This window comes from Chionomys nivalis, chromosome 21, assembly GCF_950005125.1.
Source record: "Chionomys nivalis chromosome 21, mChiNiv1.1, whole genome shotgun sequence".
Classification (NCBI taxonomy): domain Eukaryota; kingdom Metazoa; phylum Chordata; class Mammalia; order Rodentia; family Cricetidae; genus Chionomys; species Chionomys nivalis.
The window spans coordinates 6858045-6880398 of NC_080106.1; the positions used below are offsets into that span (position 1 = coordinate 6858045).

The 22354-nt window shown below is 43.5% G+C and overlaps 1 protein-coding gene across 4 annotated transcripts in view; it reads left to right on the plus strand.

Moving 5' to 3' along the window:
- Nucleotides 1-22354, plus strand: part of Ankrd11 (ankyrin repeat domain containing 11) — a 171899-nt gene that overhangs the window by 136554 nt on the left and 12991 nt on the right. For 2 of the 4 annotated variants that reach the window (XM_057753885.1, XM_057753886.1), the window contains 5 exons: nucleotides 7921-8059; nucleotides 18263-18433; nucleotides 18605-18808; nucleotides 19705-19847; nucleotides 21909-22056. In XM_057753885.1, coding sequence (XP_057609868.1) covers nucleotides 7921-8059; nucleotides 18263-18433; nucleotides 18605-18808; nucleotides 19705-19847; nucleotides 21909-22056 — 805 coding nt within the window. Of the gene's footprint in view, nucleotides 1-7920; nucleotides 8060-17707; nucleotides 17805-18262; nucleotides 18434-18604; nucleotides 18809-19704; nucleotides 19848-21908; nucleotides 22057-22354 lie in introns of all 4 variants that reach the window. The other 2 variants (XM_057753888.1, XM_057753887.1) reach the window with 2 other exon arrangements.

Genomic DNA, 22354 nt, shown 5'->3' on the forward strand with positions numbered 1-22354 from the left:
CTTTTTCAATCTTGATAATATTCTCTGTTACTATTAGCAGGTATTCTACATGTAAAAACTAGTGAGCCGGACAATCTGCTTTTCCAATTTTGGTTGAGCAGAAAGTGGCTTGTACACAAGGATGTATTTAGGTTCTGTTTAGAAATAAAAGATAGATGTGGCTCTGGGACCCTTAATATTTGTGTAGCACGAAACTACTTTTGGGAAAGTTTCACACTGAATAGATGCAAAGACTAGGTTTCAAGTATATGCATGGAAGTTCCCATGCGATAAAATCAGAATTGTTGAGAAAGAAAAGGATAAGGGAAAAGGTTTCACTATCCTCTCAGCCTTCTCTGTGAAGGACTTCCTCACTAAACTGACCTCAGAAACAGCACATAACATATCAGAGCCTGTGGACATTCAAATCAGAGCAGTTCCCTATTTTCATAGGCTACATTTGATCCTTGGAGGGATCTCTCACTTAGACACAAGCTATACTTCTGTCTTAATGCGGGCTACTGCCTTGGCCTCCTTATCACTTCATTGATGGTGTCTTGGAACCCAGAACTAGCTTGACTCCCTAGGAACATAACAGTTCAACTATGTGATGGTGTGGAGCACCTTGTACTTAACTACTAAAACCTATTACATCCCAAATCTCTCCCCCTTCCCTCACTGCCTCTTGAGGTTTCAGTTTAGATGCCCTGCATCTTGTCTGACTGCTGTTTTTTTCTGGTAAAGAATTCTAGTGAGCTTCTACTACCTTCTAGAGAGTGAACTTGTGTTGAGTGTGCGTGCGTGCGTGTGTGTGTGTGTGTGTGAGAGAGAGAGAGAGAGAGAGAGAGAGAGAGAGAGAGAGAGAGAGAGAGAGATTGAGATTGATCGATTTATCAATCTGTGTGTTGCTTGGCTGTCTTGTTTTGTACAAAAACTTCTTATGGCCACACAAGTGATGTAAGTAGGAGTCACAGAATCCCCCCACCCCCCAAAAAATGTAAGAGACCAGGATCAATATTAGGCTTGGGTTTCATGCAGTACCAAGTAGATTTAAGGTATAGATTGGGGAAAATAAAGATTGGACCTGTCAGTGGCCAGACTGACAAAGATGAAGAAGCTCTTCAGAATATTTAGTTTTTCTAATATGTGAGTCTTAGAAGTTGTCGGGGAAGAAGTGATGCCTGTCGGGTGTATGGTTCATGGCCGGACATGCAGGTGTGAATGGGTAATCCATGATTAAAGCTGTAGGAATTAGGCTCTAACAGCCTCATAACAACAAATAATTCCTGTTGTTTCAGGTTGGCTTGGGTTATTGTTAACTGAGAAGACACAAGTTGAGCTGTGCTGAGTTGTTACTGATACTGCAAAATCTGGATTATGTATTGACCATGGGCAGTGTACATGGATTTGATTTAAGCTTTTTGTTTTCCAACAAGATAGCCATGTCTTTTTTTTTTGTTTGTTTGCTTGTTTGTCTTTTTTGATTGCTTACTTATACTATACCGCAAAGGGCCATATCTCTTCTGGAGATTGATGGTAATTGTGAAATTGCTTTGTGATGCTGCTGACAGTGCTTAGCACTAGTGGATTTTTCCTACCTCATCTGATCATTCAGGATGGAACCTAGTAAGAGGACTTCACGATGTAGTCTCTTCCTTAGGGAGTATGTAGGATCTCAGGGATCATGAGGGAGGACCTGCTGGTGACAGGACCCTGCAGTAGCTTCAACTATCACTCTGTGAACTCATTTTCTCAGATACAGTTGCATGTTGTCAAAAGCAACCTATTTTTTTTTTTTCATTTTTACCCCCAAATGAGTCCTGTCAAGTAAAGTATTTGTGAAAGGAAAGAACATGTGGTTCTGTTACATATTTTGCTATACACCCATTAGTGGTACAAGCTGGCATGTGGAGAAGATGTACTCAACACCTTTGCAACATCCAAACTGAAGTAGGAACCAGCAAATTCCCTGCCCTGTTGACCATGCTATGTTTAGAGCTATAGGGTTGCTGTGTTAACCAAGACAACTCAGCAAGAAGTGATATCTCTCATCCCAGTTCAGAACCATTCTCATTTTTCTATGACAGATGGTCATCTGAATCTCAGCATAAGCTCTCCCAGAAGAGAGTGAAGAGCAGCCTCTCCTGGGATTCTCCTAGGGCATTCTGGATCAGTTCTTAGCTGAGAAACTATCTTATACAGACTTGGTAAACATAAGGAGGATCTTTGGGTGGGCACCTGCTATGCTTAATTGGACCCCTCAAGGCTAGTACATCCCTTAATTTAAGAACTCCCTCCCTCCCTCCCTCCCTCTCTCCCTCCCTCCCTCTCTCCCTCCCTGTGTGCGCGCGTGTGTGCGTGCACTGTATATGCCATAATATCTAGTGGTCTTTGCAATATCAAAGCTCCTTATGTAGCCCTAGTATTGCTCCATGACAAACAAAACTGGCCATGCTTTGGATTCTTTCCCAAAACCATTCCTGGGGCTAGCAGTGCTGTTGGGCAGCAAATCACTAACCGTAGTCCCTGGTTGGCTTCTGTCCCACAGGTTCTCATCTTCTGTGGAAACAAGAGAAGAACCTCTTTTCAAAAGAAACATATCCTTAGACCCAAATTTTTGAAGTCACGATACCTTTAATAATATACATGCTGGTTTAGCTTAGCATAAGCCCATACAATGAAATGCCTCTGTACTTAGCTCATTCACAGTCAAAAATTCAAATATAACACAATAATATACATAATCCAGACTCTCTGTTCATATTTCATCTTTACATGGCTTTTTACTCTATTACTTTTTAATATTTTCTTTTCTTTACTCCTTTAATCTATGACTGTCTGTATTCTGTCTCTTTAAAGACTTTACCCTTTTTTTTAACCATTTACTTCTTTTCCAGCTCTCTTTACTCTTTTTTTTTCTCTCTTCCAAGCCTGCGTACATTTATCCAACACTGACCCATTTTGAGGTCTCTTATGTCTCAATTTGTACTACTCTGTATCTGTAATTCTTTACTGTCCAGGAACACTTCCTAAAATGCTAAGTGCCTCTTAAAACTTAAACTGCTCCATTAATAGTGTACATATGGCACTGCCTGCTTGTTCCTTTCAGGCGGAGCCTCTTGTGCACACTGCCCCACTTCTGGGAACACAGCCAGTCTGTGTTGCCACCTAGCAAGCCGCAGCACATTATTCACAAACCCCACCCAAATGCTTGGTTTCCCAAAAGAGTCAGAGTTAGTGCTAGCAGTACCACCCACAGCTGGGAAGCTGCCAAACTTGCCAGCTACTACCACTGAATCAGTAAGACCTCTCTTAAAGGAGCCACAGCTTGCCACCTCAAGAGAAGCCAATTGAGGGACGGTGAGAGGAGAAATGCAGATAAACTTGTTTTTTAGTGTCTAGAATTCCTTTTTAAGCCCTCTCATGTTTTATGTGGACTTATCTGTATCAGTTTGAAAACAAGGCAGAAAGATACCTAGTATCTCCACTGTTGGAAAGATACCTAGTATTGTGCTGCCAGGTTTGGCTAGCACAATAACAAGACTACAGAAGCAGATGTAAGAGATTGGAAAGGAGAAAATTAACTTCCTTTTTTCCCAAGATATCTATAGGGAAATGCCCCAAGAATTTGCACAAAAGCTCCAAGACTCAATGATTTGGGCAAGATGTTGCGATGCAAATCCTTTGTATAAAATTTAGTTCTTAATGTAATTAATGAAAAGTCAGGGATTAAAATTGTAAAATATATTTACAGTTGGGTATGATGATACATCTGTAATCCCACCTCTCAGAAGTATAAAGAGTTCAGGCTCAGGCTATAATACATTAACAAAGTAAGACCCTTTCTCAAAAACCAACAAATAAATCAGAGACTCATCTTTCTCCTCTGGCCTTTGAGAGCATCTGCATTCATATGAATTATCACACACATACACTTATAAATGAAATAGATCTTGCCAGGCATGATGGCACATACCTTTAACTTTGACACTCAAGAAGCAGAGTGTGCAGATCTCTGTTTTTGATATCAACCTGGTAAAGTTTGAGGCCAGCTAGGGATACAGAATAAGACCTTGTCATAGAAAGAAAAGGGTGGTAGGAAAGAAGGAAATCATTTTTTTAAAAGTAGGCAGAATTAATAAAATCATTTTTAAATAAATTATTTTGGAGAATTTGTTGCAAGATATGTTGTAATACCTGTAGCCTGAAATTGCTAAGGTATTATATTAGGAAGACTTTAATAATTGTATTTAATAAATTCAGAAAATTGTAGTAGGAGGGCCGCTTGTTTGTCCTGGCCACCCAGAACTGAAATAATCACACAAAACTATTAATTAAATCCTGCTTGGCCCATTAGTTCTAGCTTCTTATTGGCTAACTCTTACATTTTAATTTAACCCATTTCTATTAATCTGTATATCACCATGAGGTCATGGCCTACCAGCAAGGTTTCAGCACATCTATCTCCAGCAGTAGATCCATGGCGTCTCTCTGACTTCGCCCTTCTTTCTCCCAGCATTCAGTCCAGTCCTCTCTACCTACCTAAGTTCTGCCCTATCAATGGGTCAAGGCAGTTTCTTTATTCGTTAATGGTAATCACAGCACACAAAGGGGACTCCCACATCAGAAAATTCATTGTCTTTTAGGTGCTTCCCTTTCCACTTGGTACATAAATTCAACATAAAGCCATTGAAATCCTTGCAAGTTCACTTGGACATTCAAAGGACCTTTTGTAATTAAAGTTAAAATTGCCTTGAAAGTTGGAGGGCTTAAGCTCTGATTTTAATATAAAGATGCAGTAATAATGTGTGGCATCAGGATCCAGTGACTGGAACAGAGTCCATTGAAGTGCGTGTCACGAAAGTGCTAGGGCTACTAGGTGAACTTCTCTACAAGAGTATGTAGAATGATTTGGTTCACAAGTTTCGGTTATTGGTGTCCAGTATAGTATTTTGCCCTTACTGAATTTTCTTTTTTTGGTTTTTGATTTTGTTGTTGTTGTTATTTTGTTTTTTTGTTTGGTTGGTTTTTGCATTTAAGGTCACTGGCCAGCGAATCGAAGTTCCAAATACATTGACTCTGTCCTGAAATTTCCTCTCTGCAATTTTTATAATGAAAGTCATGGAATTGATTAAGGCAAGCTTTTCTGTATGTACCATGTGTGCACAGCCCAGCACATGGGTGAATGGGGTCAGGGCTGTGGCTGTTTAAGGTACCATATTGTTGCCACCTTGACCATTTTTATGACATGTTACAGTTTCACAGGAGATGTTGATCAGACTTGGCTCAATTTCGGAAGTAAACATTCTGTAACATTTACAGTTAGTTTCATTTCTAGTGGGGAATGCTCAGACTAGTTGGAACTATGCTGTCTTTTCACAGTTGCAGAACAAAATTTTGAGTCCAGATTCACTCTTGAGAACCTCATTTTTAAGCGTTTATTCAGTTCTGTGCTGAGCTCTGAATGTGTCTGCAGTAGAGTGCAGGTGTGTTAGTATGACTCCCCGCCCCCAATTTTTTTTGTAAAGTTTTGTTTGTGTGGATGTGCTTATGTTTTGTTGTTGTTTGGTTCTTTTGTTTGTTGTTTGCACAGGGGTGGCAATGGAAGAGGCTCACACTTTCAGAGGGTTTAGTCTTTTTGCCCCACCTCTTTTGGAATGGATGAGGCAAGAGGGCATAATTCTCGCCTCTAGGTGGGAATAAAGGAGAGGGAGGCAAGACATACAAGACACTCTCTTAAAAGTTGAACCCCCAATGACCTGTTTCTTCTAATAGGCCCCACTTCCCATTCATCTGTCAGCTTTGCACTCATTGGTGGGTCAGATTATTGCCATCATGATCCAGTCACCTGTCACTAGCAGCACCAGCTGGATACTGAGCCTTTGCACATGTATTTTATCTGAACATGCCAATGTTAAGTGGCCGTGGGCAGTGGATGCATGACTGTTTCAGTAACATGGAGGCTTAACCTTGAGAACAGGTGATTGTGTGGCAGCTAGTTACCTACACAAAGAGCTGGTAGTTTTTATCTTTTTTTAAATGTGAAAACTTTAAAGTGACACACAAATACAGCTTCTTTTTCACTGTTTTTTAAAAATATTTTTTAAGTTTTAAATTAGGTTTATTCATTTTATTTTATCAGTGAGTGTTTTGCTTGCATTTGTGTCTGTGTACCATGTATGTGCTTGGTACCTGCAGAGGTCAGAGAGGAGCGCCAGAACCCTAGAATTAGAGTTCAAGGTATTTGTGAACTACCATGTTAGTGGTGGAAGTCAAACCCCAGTCTTCTGCAAGAGCACCAAATGTTCCTAACTGCTGACCCTTCTCTCCAGCCCCTTCTATTTCACGTTAAATATGAATGACGTTTACCAGCCAGTCTTAAGTGTGCTGTGTTTGCAGACGGCCTCTAGGTTCTATCATACCTCAGTGTTCATGTACTCCAGCAGGTATGTGTTGGTGTCTTTTCTTAGGCTCTCTGCTTGGCTGCTATAAAGGATAGTACCATCTGTGAGGGAAGTCAGGGCCAGAGCCCCCCTCTGTGATGACTGCTAGAGAGGCCAAAGACTCAGAACTGATTGTTTAATGTCCCCTCCAAGTTGTTGATTGGAATTGATAAACCTCACTTATAGACTCCCTCACATCAGCCTGATTCTAGTTCTTCCTGGGTCTGGGTATAGTGGTCACAGTGCTGTTACTTTGCCAGACAAGTTTCCCTTTATAGTGTGGATAGCAACACCTGCAACATTTGTGAAGGGACCTCCTGCTCCCACCATCATGTTCTGTGTATGCCTGGGTTTTGATGTCTAGCCATTCTTCACATTTTCCCTGCCCCCATGACTCCATGTTCTGTGTGTATAAATATCGTGTGACCTAGGCCTCAAATACAGACTTGCTTTTGTATGGAACATTTTCAGAATCTACATGGTAGGTGTGCATGTACAGTGTGTCTAGGTTCCACTTCTGAGGAGGGGGTGCATTGCATCTAATCCATACTGGGTTTTTGTTTTGTTTTTGTTTGTTTAAAGATAGGTTTCTTTCATGCCATGGCTGTTCTGAAACTCACTTTATAGAAAAGGCTGGTCTCAAACTCACAGAAATCCACCTGTGTTTGCCTCCATCACCTGGCCCATACTGATGTTTTTGATGAAACAAATTCTGGACTTACTCATGACCAACCCGGCGTTGGCATGTACATGTGTTGTGGGTGTGTGTGTATGTGTGTGGTGGGGTAGGGATAAGTGGCCAGAATTATAAATCTCCTGGGTTAGTACCCTGTAAGAGAGACCCTCCTTCTAGCCTCTTGCATAGTAGCTATGGTTAGGTACATAGATTTGAATTTTCTTACCTATAGATATGCTACCTTCCAGTATTTCTGGCCCGGCGTGAGGTAGAAAGTACGGGCAGAGTACATTATATCACCCAGGAGCAGAACTGCAGAGCTGCAATTCAGCCAATGTTCGGTGGGCACAGAAAGGGGGTGCAAGGTTGTTGGAGTCACTTGAGAGCTTAAGCCTTGGACAAGGTGAGTGTGCACCTTTAAAAGCCCCTGTAAGCACTTTTTCCATATGAGAGTTAACGGTGAATAGTTTGATTCTACTTTGTAGGGAAAGTTCATTGTTCCTCATTAACAATACTTCCTCTAGGGAAATAGTATGGGACAGAAATCAACCTGCTCCTTCTTCATTTGCACAGCTTTCAGTTAAAGGATGAGCAGCATGTACTATATGGGCCTGTGGTCAATGCCAAACCGCAGTCAGCTCTATCTTTTTAGTCCTTGTCACCAACATAGCCTTCCTGGCTTTGCACATGTGGCTGGAAACAGGAGTGGCCATTAATAGCCCCAGTAACAGATTTGCTTTCTTTGGCACATGAAGCAAAGTCATAACTGATTTGAGGAATTAATTTGGGAATTATATGTGAAAGTGTCACTTTCTTTTCTAGGATAAAGATAAAGTTTCTCTAACCAAGACTCCAAAGCTGGACCGCAGTGATGGAGGGAAGGAGGTGAGAGAACGAGCCACCAAGAGGAAGCTGCCCTTCACTGTGGGGGCCAATGGAGAGCAGAAAGACTCGGACACAGGTACCAGACAGGGGCCACTTGTCCCATCCTTTACCCTTCCCGGTTTAACACTGAATCCATTGAAGTTTCTCGCTGTAGCTGCTGCATCAGCCTTTGCAGTGATGGTTCCTCCAAGTGGAGCCTGTGTCTTTAACAGAAAAGCCTCTTTAACAGAAAAGCCTCTTCTGAAGATAATAAACTTGCAAGGGTCCATGTTCCCTGCAGTATTTTCCAGAAGTTCATACAGAGCATAGATGCAGGGCTACCAGGACACATGGATTAAATTTTATTATTTGTAGCAAAAAACAGAACCCTGAACATGAGTCAGCTGGTATATAGTCTTTCCTGAAAATGGAGAGATCTAAGATTCAGAACAGGAGTATACCTGGACATGTATAGAGGTTGGGGTTATTACCCCTCATTGTGTATATTCCCAGTTTGATTCTGTCTTGGGCTACTCCAGGAAGAACCCTGGTCTCTGCTGCTGGCTTGCAAATCCTCCTGTGTTTGATGATCTTTGTAACCAGACAGTACTCCTCCCCTCTACTGGTCATGACTTTTCTTCAGCCCCTTTCTTTCTTTCTTTCTTTCTTTCTTTCTTTCTTTCTTTCTTTCTTTCTTTCTTTCTCTCTCTCTCTCTCTCTCTCTCTCTCTCTCTCTCTCTCTCTCTCTCTCTCTCTTTTCTTTTTTCTCTTTTTCTTTTCCTTCCTTTCCTCCCTCCCTTCTTTGTTTCTTCCCCTCCTTCCCTTCCCCCCCCCTTAAATAAATAACTTATGGGGCAGGAAAACACCAAAATGGCAGAGGCCTGGAGTGAACTGACTGAGAACATTGTGTTTCATCTTTAGTCTCAAGCTCCAGAAATGTATACTGAGGCAGTGTCCTGAGCATGAGACAAGGTTGATAAAGAAAGATATTGAGATGAGGCTACCTTCTAGGGCAGTACACACTTTTATCTTTGCCTGGGATTTAAGGATATGGTTTGGGTTGATGCGCATGACTCCTAGAGACATTAGCTGAAGAAGGGACAGGGATGAGTGTTCCATTCTCTGTCACAGATGTTTCCAAGGAAAAGCAGAAATATGTGGATATCAGGCTTTCCTCCACCTCTGTTCTGCTGTAATGGAGAGGCTGGGTTGGGTAGAGGGGACAACACCATTCCTTGGAACTCAGAGGGATGTACCCAGAGAAAACCAGATCAAACCTGAATGCCTTTTTCCTTTTGTGTGTGTAGAGTTGGAGGACTCTCTTTTGATTTAGTTGTTGCAAAGCATGGTATTCCCTGTCGACTGTTCGTGTTTTGGACAGTGGTTGTAGGGGATTGAAATACAGCCTCTGAAGTGGTCACACGTTCTCTGAAAGTCTTGCTATAAAGTGTTAATGAGGCAAATCTTTGTGCTGCCTAGGAGAGCCCTGTGACTTGTGAAAGGTGATTCATATTATCATGCTGGAGAGAATTCTTCCTCAGGGGCCTTGGGGGGCCTCTTGGACTTGTGTGTATCAGTGGTGTGCCTTTGTGAGTCTCTGTCCCCACTGTACTCTGTGGTCATCCTTCAACCTGTGCTGAGGGGAGTACTATCAGTCTGCATGTTCACACCAGCAGGAGCTCAGCTAGGGAGACTTAGAACATTTTGGAAATATATTTGGAAGTATTTTCAATCAAAACTGAGCTGTAGACATACATATAAAATGTGAGTATGCCCTGCTCTGTTTACTTTTATTTTGAGGGCTAATAACATTTGTGAGTCTGCTTCATTAGTATAACATTAGTCATTCCAGTTAGATGATACTGATGTTCGTGTGCAGGTTGAACTCCTTTGTTTACTAGTTTATTTCTTCATTCATTTTTGTGGCGCTGGAAATAGAACCCAAAGCTTATGTATATAAACCTCTATCCTGATCTGCATTCCCAACCTTAGATATCTTTACATTTTGCGATGGGTTTTCATATTTCCCAGGCTGCTGTCAAACTCTGATCCTTCTGCCTTCATCTCTTAAGCACCGGAATTACAGATAGCTTTAGAAGGCTAGGGAATCTTTGTCTTCCTCCGGTGCGTTCTGCTTACTCACTTTCTTACACACACGCTTTTCTTCTTAAACTGCCTTTCTCTTCTGCACTTTTTGGTGAGTTATACACCTAAGATATTCTCCTCCCCCAAAGAAGCATAGAGAATGGGGTATGATGGAGTAGAAGGCTGTCGCCTATCTGCAGGAGCACCCACCACGTTATTCAGGAATAACCTCCCCACACACCCCACACAACGAGACAGGTGAGGATTGTGTGGTGGGTATTTTTCCCCCATGTAAAGGAGTTTTATTTTGGCTAAGAGTTCTAGAAACTGGAAAAGTGCTGGCATCTGCAAGAGTTTTAACTTGATAAGATAGTGAATGAGATAGGGGCTCTCTGGTTGTCTTCTTAGGGTTTTCAGACTTCCCTCCAAGTGTTTGGCTTAGTCATACTAAGCACATTCTACCTCTGAAATTATGTTATGAGTAAGTGCAAACCCCAGGCCAACAGCTTAGCCATTCCTGACCCTACAGTGTCTCTCCAGCGCCCTCTGCTGATAATGTACAATTTAGTACTCATCGTTGATGACATAAGTGGCATAGCCCCGAAACACAAGGAATGCCCCCACCCCCACCCCAATCAGGATTCCCAGTGCAAATAGTGAGCTTTCTCTGCTGCGCCCCCAAGTGTCAAAATGCTGGCTAGCCTCAGACCACCAAACCATACAAATTGTTTTCCAGTTTCCCAGACCCTGTTGGATGTGACCCAGCCCATTGGAGGTGCGGCCTTCCAGTGCTTAGTCAGGACTGAGGGCAGCCTGCCAAGAACAATACAGTTTTGTCTGTTGTGAGTCAGCCTGGTGAAAAGCTTGCCCTCCCAAGGTTGTACTTCTGTATGGTGGTGCAACATAATTGTCCTCACAGTGCCCAGAAGCTGTGGACAAGAGCATATCCAGAAGCATTGCCTCTTTTAGGGTTGGTAGTGCAGGGGAAGAGACTGGGAAAATACATTTCTGACAGCTAGCAGTGGAACAATTGACCCTTGTGACACGTTGGCAAGACTGGAAGCAGATCTAGTTGTCTGTATAGGAAAACCAGGCAGCCCAGGGTCAGTGCCTCATCTTAGAATATAAGAGTATCCCCACTGCCTTGTGACCTCTTCCAGACCAGATCATGGGACTGACCACAGACACCACCTTGACCTGTTGATGAGCTCTTCCTCCTGCTGCCTTGGTCTGGTCTCAGTTTATAGAATTCCTGCACCAAAATATTCATGGTGGCCTAGTGTGGTGGCAGGTACTTTCATCCTGGCACTTAGGAGGCAGGTAGATTCTGTGAGGTTGTAGACCATCTAATGCTACATAGTGTTTTGGGGTGTGGGGGGAAGAAGCTTTTATTATGGAATTATATGATGTTTGGCCCCCATTTTATGTTGGAAAATTTCTCACTAAAAAAAATCTGTAAATAGCCACTTACCTAACCTTTCTAGGGTTCACACAGAAACCACCTGCTCCGCTGCATATGTCTTAGTCAAATATTGGAGCCAGCAATTGCCTCTTCCCAGTATTCAGTGCTTCTTTGGAACAAGGGAAGGAATAAAAGGTATTGCTTATACCTTTGAACAAGACTCTCTTCTCAAGGTTTGTGCAGCACGTTGACTCCTAAGTTCTTAGGCATTCGGTTAGGTGTTCATTCCTCAGGTCTTCTTCCCTCAGTTTTTCTAGTCTCTTGCCATTAACTGTGTAGGAATTCGTAAAACTCAGAATGCTTAGTATAAGAGATAGTGAGTTTGGGCTAAGGAGGCTTCTCCACCAAAACTTGTTCACTAGGTCGTCTGCAAATTGGCAGATGCTGGACCATGGCAAATGAGAGAGTAGAGTCTACATCCTGTCTACCAGGCCACTGACTCACTAGCCAGAGTCATGGCAGGGAAAATACTGTGAGAACATGGTGATTTCTGGCACACCCCAGCTGTGACCTATAGACCAGCAGCCTCAGCTCAGCATGCTAGGATTGCCCAGTGAGGAGTCTGAGATTAGCCTAGGAACCACATGTGACTACTTGTGAAGAAACAGATCCAAATAAAATATTTTACGTAATTGAGAAGTGGGTGGTCTGGTGTATTTCTCAGCCATTTTTCATGTCCAGACCTAGCCTTTTCCAACAAAGAAGTTTCTTTCTGGTTTAAATTCTTTATTTTCCAAAATTCAGTTGCAGTTGCTCTGGAGAGCAAACCATGGCATAATACATCCTTGATACCAAGGCTTGGGGCTTTTGTTTGGCATTTATAGCAAGGAGACAGCAAAATAAGCCAAGGTAAAAGGAGAAGTGGCAGGCAAGTACAGGAGCCAGGCAGTTTAGTCCTGGTTATACACTGTGGGACTTTGAGACTTGCCTTTGCTGCTCTGCCTGAGCCTTCCCATTTGTCAGGTTCTGACTTGTGGAACACAAACCCCCTTCAATATTGGGAGGGGTATTGCCAATGTTTCGGGTCTAGCCAGGCAGGATTGATAGATGTCTGAACGTGTTGCTTTATTATTTTCTAATCTTCAGCATGTGCTGTGTAGTGAGAATAAGTGGCAGGTTTTAAAATTGTCCTGATTGTTCGTTATGTGGATCTCTATTACTCCTCACATTCTGCTGCTGAACTATGCAACAGCAAGCATGCGTCCTGCAGGCATATGCCTTAGGTGATTCTGGGAAAATAGTGTACAGTGAGAGTTTAAATGTTACCCTTGGTTTAGAACTTGAAGAAACAATCTGCAGAGGTCACAAAGGCCAAGACATGGTCTGACTTGTATCTGACCTCACTACCCCCCTATAGATGGCTAATCCATTTCTAAGAAGGAGGAACAAGAATAGAAGAGTCTACTCCGGATAGGGATGCCATAGTACATAGATGTGAGGGGTCACTTATCACAGCACAGGTATTATGACCCTCACAAAAATGAAAGTGCAGTTAGCAATTACCACCATTACTTAATGTAATGATTGTGCTGTAGGTTGGGCTGCTGAGACCAGCACTCTGTAAACCCTCTAAACACTATGTAGCCCGGGGCTTAGGGTAGATGGAGTTCCTTTTTGCAACTGATGGCTTAATGTGTATCTTGTCCACTATTGGGACTTTGTGACCAGAAACACTGTACTTTAAATTCCAAGACCAGGTCAAACATTTGGTTGGGGAGGCGTGTGTTTTTTGTAGGGTTGTTGTTGCTGTTGGTCGTGGTGGTTTTGTTGGGGTTTCTTTTGATATGTAAAAACAAGAGTTGTTAAGAGCGTTGGTGTTCACTGTACCCATATCTAGGAATGGTGTGAAACTGTTCCATGGAGAGAGTTTCATTAGCACCTATAAGGAATTTACTGCTATTTCAAAATATCACTATAAAAGTTGTTCCTCTACAGAGTCTCTAGACTACACTGCATCTGGAATCTGAAGTTGCAAATAAGAGTTATAATTTCCATAATGAGGTGTAGTGGTCTCATTGCAAAAGCCTAGAATTAGAAATGCCAAAAGCAATCCTCACACTGTGAAATGAACTTAAGTACAATACCTTACTGAGTAGTTACAGGCCCCAGAATTGGACCTCTACCCTGAAGCCAGTCCTCAGACACCACAGAGTGTTTATCCCCACAAAATGACTAAGTCTTTAGATGACATTTGTCTGTCAAGGAAAGATGACAGTCTTTGCTGATAATTCTAAAGAGGGTTTGTAGGCTTTTCTTCTGAAACCTGTCCCTTCCACTAGTAGGGTTGGATCTGTGCTTCCATATACATTGGCAGGACAGATTTAAGGTCATTAACGAGGTTCTTGGATGCCAGAACTTCCTGGCAGAATTATAGACCACAGGGAAGAAAGCTGTTTCAGAAAGCTCTTTGAGGACTGGATTTAGAATAACACCCTGGAATGTTAACAATGAAAACTAGTAGAATGTAATAGGAGAAAAAATAAGATCAGACACAAGAAATAAAAAAAAAAAAAACAAGTATCAAACAAAGATCCAGAAACGAAAATTCAGTGGTCAGACTATATAGTTTATTAGATACGACATTAAAAAAAAAAAAATCAGTGGGAATAAAACTCTTACTGTGCAAGATTGAGGATGTGAAAAAACTAAGTTTGGTGGCACATGTTTCTAACTTTAGAGCCGGAAAAGTGTAAGCAGTAAATGTCTGGAACTCACTGGCTAACCAGCCTAGCCTACTTGGCAAACAAACCTCAGGCCATTAAGAGACCCTATTGCAAAAAGGTAAAATATGAAGGTGCACTGTGTCGTCATCCAGGGTTGACCTCTGAACAGTACACTACACAGACACCCACAAAATAACCAGTGAGTGAGTTAATTGTAGCTGAACAAATTTCCTGAGACATAGATAGAAGTAGAAAATATGAGAGATAAGAGAAAAAAGTAAGGGTTAAATCTGGTTAGAGCTGCAGGGGAGAGGAGGCAGGCACAGGAGAGCTGCTATAAAGGAGCATGAAGGAGATGCATTCGGAATGTGTAATGAACTATAAGCAAGAAAAGAGTAAGTATAGATAGGAACATTGGTGTTCGGTTCCTGAGGATGTATCAGGGTCAGTGAGCAGAGAAGACACTGTTGAATAGCACTGGTAGCATCATAGGCTTCTGCTACCCTCACAGCTGGAAACTGGATTGTTGCCCCTTCACTCAAGGAATCTGTTCCTGGGAAAGCACAGTCTGTCCTTGCTGCCAAAAACCTGTGCACCTAATAGATGTAATGGCAGAAAGGAGTTAGTCATAATAGGCTGCCGGTGCATTTGTCCAGTCTCCCTGAAAACCACACCAGCAGGTCCAGGTGATAGGAAAAAGAAAGTCAGTGGGTGACCCAACCACAAGTTAGGAAGTTGTTGTCTTGTGTTTTCCATCTGAGTGATAAAACACAACTGCCTTTCCTCCAAGGTCTGGCATGAGACATGTGGGTGCCAAGACTGTAGAAAAGTAGAGCACTGTCACATTCTTTGTTGATTATAGGATGAGAGATAGGATCATCCAAGCTCATATCTGACTAAGAGAACTGCCACAGCTGAGGTCTCTCCCTAGGTGTTGGCAGGGTCTTTGGGTCCCTCTCCCAAATTTCTATTTTCTCAGACTCTCTACCCTTGGGCTCTTCCCAAAACAAGGCCTTAAAATCAGTTTTAAAGGGGACTCTTGGATCAGTTGGACAGCCTTCCCCTGCTGCCCTTCTGTAGGCTTAGGTTCTACTTGTGATTCTACCTGCCACTCATCCAACTGTGTCATAGACTAAATTTTGCCTTGGACTTACCAGTGTTCTACTTAACAATTTAGCAAATACCATTTGGAATTTATATGAAGTCTACTTTGTTTCCATTTGAATAATAGAAACAGAAATCAGTATAAAATGTCAGAGGAACTCTGGTTGTCTGTGGAAACTAATAATTCCTGCTTCCTGCCCTGTTTCCCTCCAGCAGACAGGATACAGCTGTTGACAGTGGGTGTGGAGCTGGGTAACCTGAGCACACACTTTAGGTCAGCCATACTGCCAGGCTATTCATGGTGGTGATGGGTGCAGGTACCTTATTCTGCTGCAGGGGCATCTGCAACACAGCCTGTGTCCATGTCAGGTAGCTCAGCCATTTTTGGACACACTAAACCTGTGTATATTGTGAACCATGGCATATGACAGAACTTTTAGTGTCCTTTCAGGGGCTTCTTTGGCGTCTTTACCCCAGAAGTCTGAATATAGTGTCTCAATCTGGTAGACACTCAAGTTTGCTGGCCTTTGAAGCTGGGGAGTAAAATTGGGCAGTTGTGGGTGCCAGTTGTTGCATGTGCTTAGAGAAAGCTGCTTTTACAGTGAAAGGGTTCAGACTTTGAGGAAAGCACATTTCAGAGCCATCCCTGTCCCCACTCACATTTGGACAAGAAAGTGATGAAGTTCTAAGATGTTTGACTATGAGAAGTTGCTGTGCTCGGGAACCAAGTTCTTGGGGGAGGTCAGCAGAGCAGTATTTTAGTAGTGCTGAATGTCTCTGAGCATCTTTAAGAGCTCCTCTTGGCTGAGTGAGAGTCAGTGGTCACTGAGCTACAGGGAGGGACAGCTGCTATCATAGAAGCCCAGACCAGCCAGGCAGTGGTGGCACTATAATCACAGCACAGAAAGGCGGATCTTTGTGAGTTTGAGGCCAGCCTTGTCTACAAAAGCTAGTTCCAGGACAGCCAGGTCTGTTACACAGAGAAGCCCTGTCTCAAACCCCTCCCCGCCCCCCCAAAAAAAGCCTAGACCTGATACCCCTCCCAGCCTGTATGTCCCCTGGTTGGCAGCAACTGCTTTGGGGGACAGACAGGTCTTGTGTTCTTAGTTTCCCCACGAGGAAAAACCCCAGGGTGTGCTTCCAGCCACAGAATGCTAGCCTCGTACATCTTTACTAGGTTCCTTTGTTATCTTTAAGATAACAGGTATGTGACCAGGCATGATAGCAAACACCTTTACTAGAGGTAGGAGAAATCTCTTGAATTTAAAGCCAGTCTGGTCAAGGTCAGTCAGGGCTACTTAGTAAGACCCTCTCTCAAACAAAACAAAATGTATAGGTATATCTGTGCATGCCTATAATTCCAGCCCTTGTGGGTGGAGGCAGGAGGATTAGGAGTTTGAGGCCAGCCTAGGCCTCAAATGTGAGACCATTTTAAACAAAACAAAATGCGGGTTGGGAGGCTCATTTGAGACTCGGTATCGTGCCAAACTTAAACAATCAAATAACAGTGTGCTTTATGATCTGAAGACATACTAACCTGCAATATATCAACCACATACTGCACAAAAGCAGAGCTCACCACAGCTAGGAGTATGTGATGCTATGTATAGCCTTTGAGAGTGGCATGGTTTTCTGACATTTTGTTCTCGTCATATTCTTAATTTTTCCCCCTTTCTCATATTTGTACATCATGGCTTGTTTAAAACTAGCTGATGGTGTCCTGGAGTATTTAGGGGCATTTTGCTATGAGTTGTTAAGCAGGTGAATGTCACTGCCTATAGGCTTGTCAAATTAAGAATCTTCTAAGTAAGCAAGCCAAACAGTTTGATAGAAAATTGGTAGGATGATTTTTGAGGCTAACCTCAACCATGGAAAAGTGCCGATGAAGCCAAACAAGCCAGCTGAAGACCAGAGAGTCTTCAGTGACAGGTAGTCAGTCATCTACAGAGACTGCTTTCTTAGAGCTGTCTCCACCTACAGTAGAGTCAGCCGCTGATTGCAGAAGCTGGTTTATTCCTGCAGAGGGTTTTCTGGATAGTAAGGGAAGAAAACTACTGCCAGTGAGAGCCTCATCAGCATTTTCCCTTTGGCAAATCTAGGGTGTGTAGCTTGTACCCTGTGACCTGGAGAACCCTAAACCCGTCTTGGCCCTGCTCAGGGGCTTACCCCTTATAATCTCCACCGCAGTGGAGGTGCTGCTAGGCAAGAGGCAAAGTGAGAGCCTTTGTGTTTCCAAACCATAGACTGTGAGTGTCTTTTCTCCACATCCCACCTCTTTTTAAGAGCAGCAGCACAATCTTTCCAGTAGAGGTTGGCAGGGCATTTTGTCACCGGTCAGAGGCACCCAGGACCTGCTTGTTAGGAGGCGGTTAAGATGGAACAGCTGAGCTGTTACATCGTTCTTGTTAGTGCTCTGTGTTGATGCCTTTAGATGCCTCCAGCTCAGTCCATGTTGTGGTACTGCAAGGCTGGTACGGTCCTCGAAGCACCATGGCATGAAATGGAGGTTCCTAGAAGCAAGAAGAAAGGTACAGTACTGACAAGTTGGCCTTGATTTATTTACATATATTAAACTGTGTCTGCCATTGTATATCTGCACTGTTTGTTTGGAGGAGGGCTGGGAAGGAGTTTAATTGCAGACACGTGTTAATAATAGAGACTTGTCCCATGTGGGCCAGGTCAGTCATGTTGAACCATCCTACTGCCTTTGTGTGTGGCGCCTGTAGGGAGCAAATGGTTTGGTGGAGACCGAGACTTAGATCCAATGGGCTGACAGCAGGGCATTTATACTGTGTCTCTCACAGCTACTGCTCACAGAGTGGGGCAAGGTCGGTGTTCCCAGCACTGTCATTTCCCCTCGTAGACCTTCCTTGTTGCTGTAAAGCTATTGGGTGGAATGAAGGGGCTCTGTAATATTAATTTAAAATCCAGCTCTGAGGATTGGGCATGAAGTCTCCCCTCCCTTTCTCCCTCACCTGCCACACAGAGAAGCAGGGTCCTGAGCGGAAGCGGATCAAGAAGGAGCCTGTTGCCCGAAAGTCCGGGCTACTATTCGGCATGGGGCTGTCTGGGATCCGAGCTGGATACCCTCTCTCTGAGCGTCAGCAGGTGGCTCTGCTCATGCAGATGACTGCTGAGGAGTCTGCAAATAGCCCAGGTGAGTGAGCCCCAGGCACCAGAGTAGTTTTTTGGACACGGAGGGAGTGGCTGTACTTGGCAATGGATCCTGTGTGTTTTCTTTCCTCATGAAAATGGTTGGGTTCTTGAGGTTCCCATGAAATAAAGCTGCCTTCTATAATGTCCTACTTGTTTCTTCCTTGGCCTGCAGTAGACACAACACCAAAGCACCCCTCCCAGTCTACAGTGTGTCAGAAGGGGACCCCCAACTCTGCCTCAAAAACCAAAGATAAGGTAAATAAGAGAAACGAACGAGGAGAGACACGTCTGCATCGAGCAGCCATCAGGGGCGATGCCCGGCGCATCAAGGAGCTCATCAGTGAAGGCGCAGATGTCAATGTCAAGGACTTTGCAGGTAAGTCCTGCCTGGAGGGTGGGCCTCATATCCACACAGTGTGATTTGCTGCTGAGTCTCTGGAAAAGTATTTCGGGCCCTTGATTGGTTTTTGTTATTTTTAAGCAAGCAAAGGGGGGCTTTACATATTTCCCTTCTGTGGGTCTGCCACACAGCAGATTCCTAGAGGGTCTTGCTCTGGTGTTTAAAAGGTACCTGCTTTGTTCTAGCAGAAGCCACTCTGCTGTAGATTGAGCACTCATGCTGTTTCCTAAAGAGGTTGGAATGGACATAAGTGGGGATACCTCCCTAGATGTGCTATAGGCCTAGACTTTAATTGTTAACTGTGTGATTTTTGATACCCCACACCATGGTGCAACACTGCAGGAGAACTATGTGTTCATGGTGCAATGATAGCTGAAAGTATTAGGCCTCAGGAATATGATCAGAATACAGTATATGAAATTCTCAAAGAATTTTTTTAAGAAGATTGTCTCAGAAGGAAAAAGCAATGGGGAGGGGGGTTCAGGTAAAATCCTCTTTGTGCGGAACCTTAGATTTCTCCATTGCCTAGTAACTATTTTAAAATAGTTTCCCTTGAGAAAAGTGGGAGCTGCCTGTAATGTCCTTATACCACCCAGCCAGAGGGGTCCTCCTGAGTGATTGCTCTGGCAGCCAGTGCTGTTACATATAAATCTGCAGTTAACAGGTTAGATATTCACTGTGCAATGCACCACAAGAAAAAAAATACTGATGTCTTCTCTGGGTGTAACTTGCTTTCCAAGAGAGCCACTCCTTAGGAAATAGCAGCAACCCCTGCTTCCTTCTACCCCCCACCTGTTGTCATTCACTACAATTTATGCAGGAAACAAGTTTTCAGGGATTACATAACAAATACCCTAAGTTTCTGTTTTCAGGCTGGACTGCACTGCATGAGGCCTGTAACCGGGGCTATTATGACATCGCCAAGCAGCTGTTAGCCGCTGGTGCAGAGGTGAACACTAAGGGGCTGGATGACGACACGCCTTTGCACGATGCCGCCAACAACGGGCACTACAAGGTTGGCATCTCCCTGCGGCCCTGCAGTGGCTGCTCTGTCCTTAACTTCTGGACCATTCTACAGCTTCATGTTTCTCTGTCTTAGCTAGTCTTCACATTTTCTGATACTGGGAAGTGAGTTTTATGTTGCCATTGTTGTCCCTTGTTGCTCCCAATCCCCCTTTCAGCCCTAAGGCCTAGCTGTTCATTCTGCCCTACGTCAGTTCCTGGATTACCTCTCAATTCTGATGACTAATAGCACTATATTAAATGTACAGTGTTGGCTCTGTTGATCTGGCTGGATAGCTTTATGAGCTGCTGCTGCATCCCTGTTACCACTGGTACTGATCCCATCCAGAAGGTCAATCCAAAGTCTTGGGTAGGGTAATATTTGAGACGTAAAGTCAGCACATGGGATTATAGTCAAAATTAGATTACTGTGGTAGGTCAGGACTTCATCTCTTACGGTCAGGGCTTCCTGTAGATTTGCTGCAGAAAACACCTAAGATGTGGTAGACATACCTTAGTCTTAGGTTGCAGTAGTGACGTCATTACCAGACTCCCTTTGAGGGGACAGGACAATAAGACGGATGAAGAGGAAAAGATCTGCCCAAGTTAGCAGTGCCAGCCTGGCTATTTTGAGAGGTATCAAAACCCTATAGATCCATATTCCCCAAGAACCCAGTGGTACACAGTGATGAATCACTGTGGGTTAGGGCTTCTGAATGAAAAGATAAATGAGACAGCCCAGAAAAACTGACACTAATTTATATATATATTGAATACTTAGGTGAGATAATGGCATGATGGTTGATTTGCTTGCAGGTTTTAAGCCCTTTTATAAAAATGTACTGGAAAAGTTTATGTCTGAGACTTGTAAAAAAACAATGCCCTGACAGGTAGGCAGTTTGAGTAAAGGTGATTGTGAGCTAGCAGGTGATAAAACTGGGGGGCAAGGGCCATTATCTAAATCTCCATACTTCCGTGAGTTTTACATTTTTATAATTATGGGAACAAAAAGGCTATGGGAACACCGTTAGGTGAATACAATAGTGACCTCTTAGTCGAGAACATATGGATGGAGTGGTCCAAAAGGCAGCTTTTGAAAGCTCCTCTTCCTGGCTGGAACAAGGAGATGAAAGAGACATAAAAATAACAGGCCTAGTAGAAACATTGCTGGTCTTAGCGGAAATTCATGGGAGGATACTGATCTCTAACAGCAGAGAAGTAGATCCTTGGTCCCAGCACCACAGGATCCAAATTCTGACAACAATCAACACAAGGAAGGAGACAGCTTTATCTGTACCTTGATGTAAGCCAAGCAAGTGAAACCGATTCCTTCAGACTGTAAGACAAATTTTGGTGGTTTGTAACAGCAGCAGTAGAAAACTTAAATATGCTAAAAGCTCTCCATGCTGATGATCCAATGCAAAACATTACCTTGAAGTGAAACACTATGAGTGACAAGAGTATGTATTAAAGCCTGAACTACAGTTGAGGGTAGACTGAAACTGGATGTTTGCACTGGAGTTGAGTGAGTTTCTCTCTCAGCCATATAAACACAGGTTGCTGATTATAAATGGTTGAATAGAGCTGTTGAAATGTCACCTTGAATGTTTCTGTCACCCATGTAACCATCTTTATGCATGTAAAATCAAGCAAGGAGGAGTTATCTTACTTTCCAATGTAAATGAAAATAAAGAAATCAGCTCACAGAAATGTGGTCTTTGTTTCCTCTATTTTCCACACCCCTGTCCTCCAAAGATAACCCCCCCATGTACCTACCCTTCGGACCTGCACTGCTGACCAGCTCTCTCTATGTGGGACGGGAGTTGTATAAGAAGATTTGGGGGAAGAGGTAGCACATCGAGGAAGAGAGATGAAGAAAACGTGGAGGAAGTGAACCACGTTTGGAGGGGACCCCCATAAAAGAGGACAGCTCTGCTGGGCACCTAGAGACCCTACCACATGGCTCTGCATACAGCACCCTAGCAGGGTTTAGAAGGAACTATAGCTTTCTACAGGCATGGCAGAGTAACTACTTTTCAAATAGTCTGCTAATACCATTATTAATGTTTTGTAGGTGGTGAAGTTGTTGTTACGGTATGGCGGAAACCCTCAACAAAGCAACAGGAAAGGCGAGACACCGTTGAAAGTAGCCAATTCCCCAACGATGGTGAATCTCCTGTTAGGCAAAGGCACATACACTTCCAGTGAGGAGAGCTCCACTGGTAAGCCAGGCAGACAGACCATGTGAGTGGGTGGGCGAGGCTCTGTACTCCCTGTTGGGGGAGCAGATTATTACACAGAGTCTACAAGGTAACTTGTACCTTCAGGAACTTCCAGATACAGGAGTTTTCCAGGGTTCCTCACTGTCAAGATGTCTGCACTTTGCTCAGTAAGACTTGTGTCTTACAAAGCCCCGTGGGTTCCTTCTGCCCGTGGTTGGCCTCAGATGTGACGAAAGTGCTTCTTCAGAAGCAAAACCAGCCAGTCTCCCCTTCTGTTCCCTCCACAGCTGCAAAGTAT